Source organism: Pseudopodoces humilis, chromosome 6 (genome assembly GCF_049639895.1).
Source record: "Pseudopodoces humilis isolate 2021_Gansu_Grassland_sample_001 chromosome 6, ASM4963989v1, whole genome shotgun sequence".
Taxonomy (NCBI): Eukaryota; Metazoa; Chordata; class Aves; order Passeriformes; family Paridae; genus Pseudopodoces; species Pseudopodoces humilis.
This window is the reverse complement of record NC_142205.1, coordinates 42,668,943-42,681,591: the sequence shown is the minus strand read 5'-3', so window position 1 is coordinate 42,681,591 and position 12,649 is coordinate 42,668,943. Positions and strand designations below refer to the sequence as shown.

The 12,649-nt window shown below is 38.2% G+C and overlaps 1 protein-coding gene across 21 annotated transcripts in view; it reads left to right on the top strand.

The window, feature by feature from the left end:
* Nucleotides 1-10,945, top strand: part of TRIM2 (tripartite motif containing 2) — a 109,409-nt gene extending 98,464 nt beyond the window's left edge. For 20 of the 21 annotated variants that reach the window (XM_088056437.1, XM_088056440.1, XM_088056438.1 and 17 more), the window contains 4 exons: nt 910-1,090; nt 2,737-2,807; nt 5,384-5,524; nt 6,505-10,945. In XM_088056437.1, the coding sequence (XP_087912563.1) occupies nt 910-1,090; nt 2,737-2,807; nt 5,384-5,524; nt 6,505-6,657 (546 nt within the window). In that variant the 3' untranslated portion in view covers nt 6,658-10,945. The remainder of the gene's footprint in view (nt 1-909; nt 1,091-2,736; nt 2,808-5,383; nt 5,525-6,504) is intronic. The other variant, XM_088056443.1, reaches the window with a different exon arrangement.
* The last annotated feature ends 1,704 nt before the right edge of the window (nt 10,946-12,649 follow it).

The following is a 12,649-nucleotide window of genomic DNA, read 5'->3' as shown; positions in this document are numbered from 1 at the left end:
ATTTGACAACTATCTAGCCTTTCCAAATAATTTACTGCTGTGAGATCCATCTTCTCTCCACGGAACATTTTTCCGGTGAATACCGTATACCATTCCCCTCCTGTTGCTGATTATGCCGGCAGATGGTTTTGGTAGTCACAAGGCCTATTTAAAATGATGGAAATAATTTTATTTACCTAAGACAGGAACAAGCTTTGATTTGTTTAGTGTTTCAAAGATTGCTTCATTTGCTGTTTGGCAACATGATCCTCTCCCCTTTGCAGTTTTCAGTTGACACTTCATGTGTCTAAGCAGCAAGTGAAGCAATCTCGTGTGGAATCTGTTAGTCTGAGTTTCAGCTCTGCTCAAATTCATTCTGAGGGCACTCAAGAAGGTGCTAATGTCTTACTAACCCAGGAAAGGTAACAAAAGACATCACAGCCTACATCCCACCCAGCCCTGATGCTCCAAGAATTCTGCCTTCTTCGATACAGGTGGTGATAAAGATGTCTCCTGTCCATCAAGGTGGTTGTTGGACTCAGGAGCAGCATGCAATAGGAGACAGAAGTCCTTTCTGCTTGTCTCCCTGTCCTGCTGGTACCCTATTGTTGGATACACAGACATTTCTGACAGGTTTATCAAGTCTTACAAATCTGATGACTGTATTTCTTCTGAGCTGTATATTTGGACTCAGTTGCTGAGGTGGCAGTTTTTCAGTCTAGAAAAAACATACAGAAAGTAGACTTTATTTTCAGCTGAAGAAAAAATTATGAAGTACATGGTAAGAGCTGATTAAAAACTATCACTTCCAACTTCTGATGAAAAAAATGCCTCTCCATTCTACTTTATGCCCGTAATACAATCTTTGAACTGTACTAACTAATTTCTATCATGCCAACGTATTTTTCTGTTTTGTGTTTTCCCTTTTAGGCCAAAATTGGGTCTGGAAAGCTCATGGGCCCTAAAGGTGTTTCGGTGGATCGTAATGGACACATCATTGTAGTGGACAATAAAGCATGCTGTGTCTTCATCTTCCAGCCAAATGGGAAAATAGTCACCAGGTTCGGAAGCCGAGGAAATGGTGACAAGCAGTTTGCAGGTACACTTGATGGTAATATGTAAATCCCCTCTTCTTGCCTCTTCTGCTCACATTTGCATGATGTTTGAGCATGTTGCAGATGCTGTATCCTACTCCTTTATCCTTCCGGGGGAGAGGTTCTGCTAGACATACAGCTCCTATTTGCTTGATTGGTCGGGCAGACTGCAACATCTGTTCTGCAAATGTAACTGTAACCAGATTGTTTCATCCACCTCCCCATGCCTGGAAGCATTTCAGATCAGTGACCCAAGAAAGAATGATCTTAACAGGCGTTTTGTAAGTGCTTTGTAATTGCCACACTAAGCTGCACACCACAATCAACTCTGCTGCTGTGCTTTGTGTTTCCACTCATCAGATACACAAAACCCACTGCCCTAAGTGGTATCTCTTAGAAAATGAGTGTAATGGGGTAGCATTAAGATTGAGATCAGGAAGGCAGGGTTATGGAACAGCCAGTGTAAGTTTGGGGAAATTGCCATTTATACTCAACTGACTGCTTGCACATGCCGTCTTTCAAGCAGAGCGTGCAGTTAAGTTTAAAAAACAGAACAGCTGCTCTAATATATTTTAAATGAATAGCTGTTCTTTCAAAATTTGAAACTAAGATGCCAAATTAGGTATGCAGGTCATTTTGCAGGTGTTCGGCCATTTTCAGTATGTAGTTTCAATGGTGTGATGCTTTGACTGGTTCACAGTGAAAGAGAGGAATAGCATCAATGTGTTTCTATCCTGAGATCTCTTGCAATGTCTTATGGCATAATATATATAATTTATGAGAGCTTGGGCTCTAACACAGCTAAATTTTCTGGGTATCTCAACTTCTTTTCATTTGAAAATTTGCAAAAACATCTCCTGAAAATAAGTAGGCAAATACTTCCTAACAGCATTTGAGAAATATATCACCTCTCTTGCTGATAGGCTACAGAAAACAGGTAAATTGTCAATACTTGAATGTTTTCATTTTAAAATTATCCACTTTTTTATAGTTTACCCTGATATACTGTGAAAACTGAAACTGAGTTCTGTTCTGTTTAATAACTCAAATTATCACCAAGTGTTTTAATTTGGGTACTTGCGTGTTTTCAAGCTAACATTTGTTTTTTACTCAAATTTGCACACGTATTTCAATGCACAATGTAAAGCAAAAAATGCCCTTTCTTCCCTAACAGTGGTCTTCTAAGTAACTTTTGTACTTATCTGAAAACTTGTTAGCTCAAATGCTTGTAAGATGTGAGCACACAGAGCATAAAATATTTCAATTAAGAATTTACAGGGACATTTTTTATAACAATTTTCAGTGTATGCACAACTTTATGCTTAAGCACTACATGTTTTGTCTTGTTAATAAGCCCATAAATCTCTGCATAGTCGTATGTATAAGAGAAGGAGAAATCAACAATGCTTATTGGTAACAATAGCTGACAACTGGTTGAAAAAGAAATTATTTTTGTTTACAAAAAGCATGCTGAGCTTTTTTAAAAAAAATCCATGAAGTAAAATTACTCTTAACTTGAATTGGTATTCCCACTTGGACTACTATTGCTCAGAAGCCAAACATAATATGCTGGCAAGCTAATATTTTTATTTTTTTTTTAATTTAACCATACTTTTTATTTTAATGGTATTACTATTTTTTTCTTCTTTTTTCTGCATTGCAGGTCCTCATTTTGCAGCTGTAAACAGCAACAATGAAATTATCATTACAGATTTTCATAACCATTCTGTCAAGGTACTGTCAATTAATGGCAACTTGGGAAGTTGCCATTTAAATTTTATTATGATACTTTCTTGGGGAAAATAGCATGTTGTTAAAACCAAAGAGATAACACTCCATATGTATGAGTTCTGCTATAAGGACTTTCAGAGAACTTTGCATGCAGTGCATTGCTTAGTGAAGGCATGGTCTATAGTGTCACTATAATGTTCTCTAACTCAATTGCTTAAACATAAGTTGTACCTGAAATAAATAATTTCAACTTTACTTATTTTTAGTAGCCATCTGCCAAACCTGTTATTGACCCTGTGTTCTGTCTTCTTTCAAAACAAAGTTTTAAAAGTCTGGCTCTTGAATTTCCCAGTAAATGCTTTCCACATTCCTAGTTGTAAAATGAAAACAAAGTAAAGATACATTTACATTCCATACCTATAAGCTTTAAGATTACTGGATCCATTTTACAACTTGATTCTCTTAAAACCCATGTAACTATTGGTTTTCATTCAGTGCTTCCTGCACTGGGCAGAACTGGCCGCTAGTCCTTACACCCATGGGAAGTCCTGACTCACACCCTGTTAAAGTCATGGCATGATAGGAAGTTTATTTGTTTGTCCCGATACAAACCAAGGGGACATGCTGAGATGTGTTGGCAAATGTCTGTGAAGGCAATACAGGCCACTTCAGAAATGCCTCACCTGTGTGTGTTTGTTCTCAGGCATTCCCTTTCGTACACTTGCTGAGCCACGTGCTCTTGTTCCCTCCCTCTGCAGGAGGCAGCAGCAGGAGCACAGAGGCAGGATGCTGTTCTACCGGGATCCTCAGGACATATGTGTCAGTCCCACACCCCAACAAAATAAAAACCCTGGCTTTTCATCTAATGCCTATTTTGATTGAACACAAAGATGGACATTCAGTCTAGTTATTCACTGTTTTTGACTGAAAAATTAAGTTTTATATATTCACTTGAAGTAGGAAGTTGCTGCCTGAACATAGACACCTTTGTGTCCTAAGCAGTGCTGAATCACCTAGGTTTGGAATAGCAACCTTGCTTGCCTATCCTTTTGGAATTTGTGAGGAAATAGCAGCTGGTGGCTTGGATTACAGCACAGAAACCAAGACTGCTGCAGGAGCCCTAAAGCAGCAGGAGGCCTATGACTCCATAAAGTACCTCTCCACAAGCAAGGTTTGTCTGGTAACAGGAATGCCTGGAGCAGCTTGACAGCAAGGGGCAAACTGAAATGAAAAAAAAAGCAAGTGAAGAAATGTAAGAAGTGTGGCATCCTGGAGGATTTATAATTACTACATTTCTAATGAGAACAGAGTGTCCCATCTGTCTCTGGTGTGACTCAATGGGATACAAATGTTACTTGTTACAATTTAGTACTAACCGGAAAAGATTCTTACTTCTGTAGTGTTCTCTAAATTGGTACATCTAACTGTTGACACTCTGGAGAGTTTATAATCTGAGAGCAAGCAGAGAGTACATCTTCTTTTAAATAATAAATTAGTTTATAAATAACTAAATAAATTAATTTCACTCTTATGAGTCCCAAAGCTGCTTCCTGCCACCAGTGTCTTGAATTAAACAAGCTCACTCAGCAACATTTTTCTCCCACTGCCACTAACCTTCAAGGATGTTCCTTCCCTCAAGCATCTTTTATGGAAAATCCTGGACAACGTATGCTTCTCTCTCATTTGGTCACTTCAGCACAGGGAGAGAACAATATATCTTTGTCTGTTTTTTTTATTAGTTGGCTTTTTTTAAAAATTATTTTCTTTAATCATCTGAGGCATTAACTTGGTACTTCATTAATTTCCTCGCCCAAATGTTTTTCCTCAGTTCACTGTGGGTGTTTGAGAACACAATAATTTCCTGACATCCTCCACCTTATCAGCACTTCTGTGTGCACTTGGCACTTGTCAGGTCTTTGTATTTTCTTGTGCAAGCCACAGTCAGTCTCTAAGAACACTGTTGGACCTTGTGCTGTAGCTGGGCCTGGGTGCAAGATGGACCAAAATATTTTAGAGGTGGCTGTGGTAAAAAATGACACATTTTGTATCTAATTTGGTCACATTGGTGCATCCAGGTCACTGACAGAATAGTCATTGATCAGCTCCATCTTTCTGCTGTCTAAACCTGTTATCATCACAGAGAATTCAGTTGCTGAACTGTCTACAGAGAGCAGCATGCCATGATTTGCTATGTGTGTTAGATTATGGAAGCAGAGAAGAGAGCATCTGCTCCATTGTGTTTTAGTTCCACAGAAACAAATAACCCAGTGCTGTATCTGCATTCAGCTCTTTTCAGTTCAAGATGCACAAGCTGCAGAAGGGCTCTGGGGTCCTTTGCCTCCATGTCTGAGATGAATCAGATATTAAGTGAGAAGGGAAACACTGTATGGTGTAATGGAGTGAAGGGAAAGATGGGGACCTTTTCTCCCATGGTGTAGGGGTGTGGGTGTGTGTGTCTTGGGGCTGTGTGTTCCTGGGAACTCTTCAATTCCCCCTTTAATTAGCAGGTGAACTGGTAGTACTAGATTACTAATATTTGATACCATGCCATATTTAGGTTGCTGTTTTAACCCATACAGGTATTTAACCAGGAGGGAGAATTCATGCTGAAGTTTGGATCAAATGGAGAAGGAAATGGGCAATTTAATGCACCAACTGGAGTAGCAGTAGATTCTAATGGAAATATTATCGTAGCAGATTGGGGAAACAGTCGAATACAGGTAGAAATTTCTGTATTTCAAAGGTGCTTGCTTAAAAAATCTAATAGGTTGGTAACTCTGGCCTTCAGACTGCCCAAGAAACACCATCACCATTAGAAGTGATATGGCTTCTCACACCATCCCTTATATGCCTCATTGTCAACTTTCAGACCAGGTGGTGTCAGATAGTCAGCTTTACAGAGCTGCTGGCAGCTCTGATGGCCACTGTGACCAAGGATTTTGCTGCCAAGTAGTTCCCCAAAAGTTACTTGATGACTTATGAGACTCATCAGCATTGCTGAGATGATAGTCATTTATAATCACCATAACAGAAGATAAGAGACATAGTGGGAAATATGAAAAAGCAAATGACCTGAGGTGAATGCAGCAGATTTTTATCCTTTTTAAATGTTGAGAAATAATTCTGCTTTAAAGTTATGAGAGTTGCACTCTTTTTAAGTGCTAATCATAAGGTCTTGTTTGCCAAAGAATACCTAATAAATAAGTGTATGTATTATTTCCACTGAATATAAAACTGAGGGAGCTTATGAGTTGTTCTCAGGAAACAACAGGGTAAACAAATTCCTGGTTTTCTCTGTGTGGGAACCTAAGAATCAGGCTAGGCACAACAGTAATATTTGTTAGGAAAACAAGGTGTTGGTTGAGTTCCCAATTAAGTTTGATTTATTGTAGTTGACTATTTTAGAACAAGGAACAGCCAAGATTATTGCTGCTATTATTATTATTATTATTGTTATTATTATTATTATTATTATTATTATTATTATTTCATTGTGTGTTAATTCTTGCCAAAGATCCTGGCAGCTATAATTATTTCTTTTTAATAGGAACATACATTTGTATATATAAACTTGGATATTATGAGATAGCAGATCAGATTTTGCCCTTGTTTATTCTAGTGTATGTCAGCTATTTCAGAAATGAGAAACACTTTCCTTTTTTATTCATAACATTTATTCTGTGCTTTCTCACCCTCAAAGGTTTTTGATGGAAGCGGATCATTTTTATCCTACATTAACACCTCTGCTGACCCACTTTATGGTCCCCAAGGTCTGGCTCTTACTTCAGATGGCCACGTTGTAGTCGCAGACTCTGGAAATCACTGCTTCAAAGTCTACCGATACTTACAGTAGCAATGAGCTCTGGAGCTGGATAATCACCCACCCTTAAGAAGAGACTCGTCCTAGAGATCCAGTGCAGGATATCTCCTACTTTGTGTTCGTTTTTAGTAACAAAGGGGTCTCTCATGGACTTCGTGTGATAATTTCCAAACTTACCTTGTTTACATAGGACTTGCACCTCTTATGTTTCTCACTGAACTTTTTGCTGTAAGTGTTAATAAAAAAACCCTCTGTAACTGAATTCATAAAGACAATGTGAAATTAAACACAAACTGCAACCTATGAAACTGGAATTAATTAATAAGGTAAAAATGAGAAAAGTTTGGGAAAAGTCCCCAAAGCTTTTTGATGACTGCGAAGGATAGCTCCTGCTCAGAGCTTCCAAATTTAAAGAAGTATCATTCTTACACGTTATTTAACCTGGAGGTGATCCTGGGAATCTTCTAGATCTCATTATCATGGTAGGTATTACACTTTTAACATTCTTCAGTCTTACTGTGTATAACAAGTAGGTCCTTTTAGTATAAGGTTAAGTCTCACAAAATCCGTCTAGCTCTAACCGTCAGACCTAACACAGCTCAGTGTTTAGCACTATGAGAATCAATGCAAATTCCCTACTCATGTGGAGTTAATGAAGGATTGTTTTGTGCGGCCGTTTTCCACTCTTCCTTTTGCTCAATGTGCAGGAAGGACTTTGCAGAGACCTGACATTTCTAGAGCACTGGAAAAACTTAATCGTAGCGATACATCAGTGGGAGCGGAATTTCTGTATAACCACAGACCTTTTGACACCAAACTAGTTCATTAGGATCAGGGTTATTACAATGTCAAGTCAATTAACCTCATGTGTGCCACTCTTTCGTACGTGTTCATTGCCATGTTTCCTTACGGCAACTCATTGTATTAACCTATAAAAAAAAATGCAGCTTCACACAGGACAGAAAGCCAGAGAAGTACCCCTGTGGAGGACCTACATTATACAACCAAAGGAACTGTGGTAAACAGAGGTTGTATAGGAAAGCCAAGGGTTACCAAAGCTATTTGTTTTTATGTGAGAAAAAATATGTTACAAATAAAAATGAATTTGAACCAATTCCTGAAGTCCTTCATCAAAGGGAATTTTGTTAGAGGACAAAACAAGGACTGTGAGATTTGTTCCAATTTGTTTGTATGTGTGTATGTATGTATGTATGACTGATTGACATAAAAATAATAAAAAAGTAAATGTGGGTTATTTCAGCAAACTGGAACGTATGTATGATATTTGACAATGGCAGTAGTCCGAAAAATTACCTTTCTTCCTCTGCCAGATCTCTCTACTGTGTTCTTTGTTGAAGTATTAATTTAACTGGAAATACTTACAGGCATGGTTCTGTTTTTAATGTTTGGTTTATTGGGGGTTTTTTAAGTATGAACTTGTCCTTTCTAAAGTAGCATTGGCTTTATTCTTATTTCTATATCCAGTGGTCAAAGGTTGAATTGCTACTGTAGCCTGATATAGATGGAGTGGTGCTCCCTTTTAAGTGTTGTTTGAGGAGCTGTGAGCTTGCTGCCAATGCCTACAATAGCCTGGGAAGTGCTGTCTTTCTTTTCTCATTTTTAGGGCCTTGAAACAAAAGGGCGTTGGGTGAGGAACAAGGGAGTATTTTAAGCATGTTTGCAAAATGGAAAGAAATCTTTGATAAAATTTATTGTTATAAGTATTTGTCTTATTTCTAAAATGTTAAGGTGGTTGTTTCCATGAATTTGAGGAAGACTAATGGTTTTTTTTGTAAAGCTGCATTTGACTTGTAAAAGTGCAGACCCCAAGGTTCTTAAATGAGGGGTTTGTCTGGTTTTTAATTACTGTTTCCTAAAGATATTTCCTCTTCTTTCCTTTATTTTTTGCACATAGAACCAATTTACAATTTCTCGTGCAAATATAAGTTTCCTTATTTCGTTGGAATAAATATTTCGTGCATGAAGCTTAAGGACTGTATAATGAAGCTAAGAAACTGGTGGTAACATTTATGAATATTAAAACTCAAGTTTGTTATTACTAAGAGAACAAACTGCCCTCTGCTTGAACTGAGTTTGTCCTAAAATTCTGAAGATGGTATCTCAGTCATTACAAATAAACTGTCCTATCAAAATTTAACAAAGCTGTAGATCAAATTTCATTCTAAGTGTCCTTATAATATTTTCTGACACTGGAAGACCCTTAAATGGCACATCAGTGAAGAAAAGGCATTTGAACTGTATTTAATAATAAAGAGAAGGGGTTGCACAGATAGAGATAATTTTTTAAAAAAAAATGTGCTGTGGCTATCAGTTAATCATATTTAATTCCTGATATGGATTTTTAGAACACAATTTTACTAAGCTTGCACATTTACCCCTCAGAAAACTTTGCCAAATCCTCTGTTGTCAGGAACTTTGAGAAGCATGAAAATCAGATCCCAACCCATATATCAAAAAAGATACTTAAGACTGTGCTATTTCATGTGTACACTTTCCTTCAGAAGCTTTTCAGCCCTTTGGTCCAGCACTGTTTACCAGGATTTTAGATAATCCTTGTGAACCCAGTGCATCCTGATGAAATAGTGAATTCTGCACATAACCCCCCTCACAACCCAGCTCAAAGCTATTAGGGGCTTTGTGGACTTTTTCTTAAAATTGAGTACTCTTTTGGATTTTCAGACATTATCAGCAGAGCAGCACCTAAAGAATTTCACTTATTTGAAGTTACTTCTGATAGCAAATGCTGTCAACTTCAATTTCAAGTTTAGTGGCATAGGGCATTCCCTTCCAAGGTCTGACCTTATCTGCCTGGCACTGGGAAACTGAGAAACAGAGTGCTTTTACGGTGTGCTTCAGAAGCCAACTTCGCTAAAATGCTTGGCTTATAAACCTTACAAAGAGCAACCAAAGCAGAAATTCTGCATTTAAAAGCTGGCAGACTTTTTTTCTCATCCAATTAAGGGAAGGTCAGAATTGCACTACATGATTTGCTGAGTTGTTAGCATTTATTAAAGGCTTTATAAGCATGCTGCTGCCAGATTTCAGGTATAACCAAATGTCCCCTTGACTTCCCTGGAATGCTAATTGACTAGCAGCACAGCATGAATGGTGAAAGTATGTGCTTCATTTAACTAATCTTCAACTCAAAAGTAATCTCAAAAGGTTATTAGATCTTGTGTCATATGGAGCATTTTAGGACAAACTAGCCAACTGTATTTTCATTTTTTTGTGAATAGGAAAAAAAGATCTGTTCAGATAAATCCAATATAAACAACAGGAGAGTTTTACATAGGCTAAACCAGCAACAATGAATTGAAAAATAAAAGGAAAATGGTTTAGGCAAGCATTTGCCTCATGAAGATGGAGTGTTATTTACTAGTAAATGCTCATCTGTTCTGTAAAAGCTAGAGGGCTTCTAATTTTATGTTAATATTTTTTATAATAAGGATCTAGTGTTGCCATAATGAGAACTATAAGTGCCCAATATGTTGTGTTTGTTATAAAGAAATGACTTTCAGTTGTGGGAGACAGCTTGTTGTGAAATCATGATGTAAAGTCAAACTTTTCTTCAAGAACTGTGAGCAGTGATTATTTGACCTGTTTGTGGAAAGTGTACAAAAGGTATTTGTGCTATGGAGTGAGAAGGTTCCTAACCTTCATTAGGAAGGTGGTTTTATTTCTGACGAATGTACAGCACTTCAGTTGATGTTTGTGAGCAACACAGCCTTAACCCTGTCACTTTTCCTTTGGCTTTATGACATGTTCCTGTGTTGTGTATAGCAGCAGCCCCGATAGAAATCTCTACCAGTTGATATGCTGCAGCTTTCCAGTTCTAGAGTGTTTCCAGTTCTTTTTCTCATGTTTTTTTAGAAGTTTTTGTACATTCCATCTTCGTAAGTCAATACATGTTTTGTGTAAGTGTAAGCCTTGCACTCTCTCAGCACTCATAATGAAATATTATTCTCACTTGTTTTTTTGTTGTCAATGATGATGCTTTTGTTGTTTTGTTTTTTTTTTTAAATCCCTGTGAGGCTAAATACAGATTTTTTCTCCTTAAGGTCAAGGATGAAAGATGCACATCAAAGTGTTTGTGTGTGTGTGTGTGTGCGCGTGTGTGTGTGTGTGTGCGTGCGTGTGTGCGGTAGTTTTAGCTTCCTGTGTGCCATGGTATTCATAATGCTTTAGCTGACAAAAAAAAATTTACTCTGTCTTGAAAATGTAGGAAAACCAGAGTCAAATGTGTACCTTTACCACGCACAAAAATTTCAAATAATAAAAATAAAGCTTGTTTCCTCTGTTATTTTCATGGTTGAGGATTTATTTTTCATATGTCTCATACTCACTGTCCCTAAAAGTAACCCCATAATGCAGGAAGACAGGTAATTTTTTCCAATTTTTTCCCTGACACCACAGGTCACAAGCCAAGGAAACTGTGATATTTTAATGGGTGTTAAACTTTTATGTAGACACAGAGGGAAGAGGGACTTGAGTTGTTCTTGGGAAGAAGGTGCAGAGTTGGAGCTTCCTTGTTCCTCTCCTCCTTCTTCAGTCCAGGAATCAAAATTAAGATTTTCATTGATGGCAGTAAGATTAAGAACTGTAAGCTTTTCTGCTTGTATCACAGAAGTACACAGTACCTTTTAGTTGAGGTGTGCTATAATCTTTCAAGGGTCTGTTGCAGAAAACTAAATTAAATTACTGTGGAGAACAGAGAATTTGCCTTAGGAGATCAGTCTGACTCTTCCTGTACGAACAAATTTCCAGCTTGTATTAACTTCAATTTCACATAGTACCTATGTCTTCTTGGTCACTGGTCAACTCTGCAAATCTGAATCATTTGAGAACTCAGTGTGACTGGGAACTTCCTCACTAAGAAAGACAGACTCTTCAGATGCATCATTTGCCTTGGATGCAGCCTCAGTGGAGGGGACCAGCAGGGTCAGTGAAACCCCCAGTGATGAGTGTTTGCTCAGTGGCAGGACAGTCAGAAATGAGACAGCTGAAATACTGAGCAGGTGTCCTTTTTTTGTGGATCTTTCCCCCCAAACCCTCTAGGGGAATGTGCTTTATTCTATCTTGCAAGTCATAGGGAGTGTCAGAAGCCATGTTTTGAGGCCTCATTTTTCTCCTACAGACCAACTCAGTACAACATAATGGATCAGTTTTGGTTTTCTGTCAATCTACAGATGAATACAAGTTCAGCAAATACCCTCTTGGTGCTGAACATACTTGTCTATCTGCCCTGAAGTTCAGATATTTACAAAAGGCTTTATTTGTCTGCCAGCTAAAAGAACGTCACATCTTGAAGCCGGTCAGTGTTGTTTTGACATTCAGAGTTGCAGAGCACTTGTTCTTTCCTACGGAAAGAAAGATCATGAAGAACAGAAGCAATAGCACAGGATATCCTTGAATCACTTGGCTTAGTAGGTGACACTTGTTACATTCCCAATCTTATTGATAGGCTAGAAATGTTTTCTGTCCCCTGGATTACTAGAGCAGAGGCTCTTCACCACTGAGCAAAATCAGACAGGCCAAACACTAATACTGGGGAACACAGTTGTTTACCAGAAAAAAATCTGCAGTAAATGCTGACTTCCATTTGTGGTACTTATTTAAATACCTAAATGAGGAAGCAGAATCTTTAAGGAGCTCTGTAAATAGGACCAGATAACCCAGTCCCACCAATGAGAAACGATGTCAGGGAGAATAGGGCCAAAGGAGCAGGTACTTTGGGCAGCCACCCAAAGTGGAGAGAGCCAGGCTCTCTCTCTTTAGAGTGGCACCCCTTAACATGCCATTGCATGTTAAAAAATGTTTCCTGGTTCCTTAGGCTGACATTCTCCCTCACATCCAGCTGTGTTGCTCTGCAGTTAACTATCCCCACAGTTTTGCTGACAGTTCATGTGAATGCTCCCTAATTTGGACCAGACTGAACTATCTCAGTGGAGTGGAACACTCAATGTCATTTCTGTGGACAGATGTTTTCCCTAGGCAGGCCCCAGCT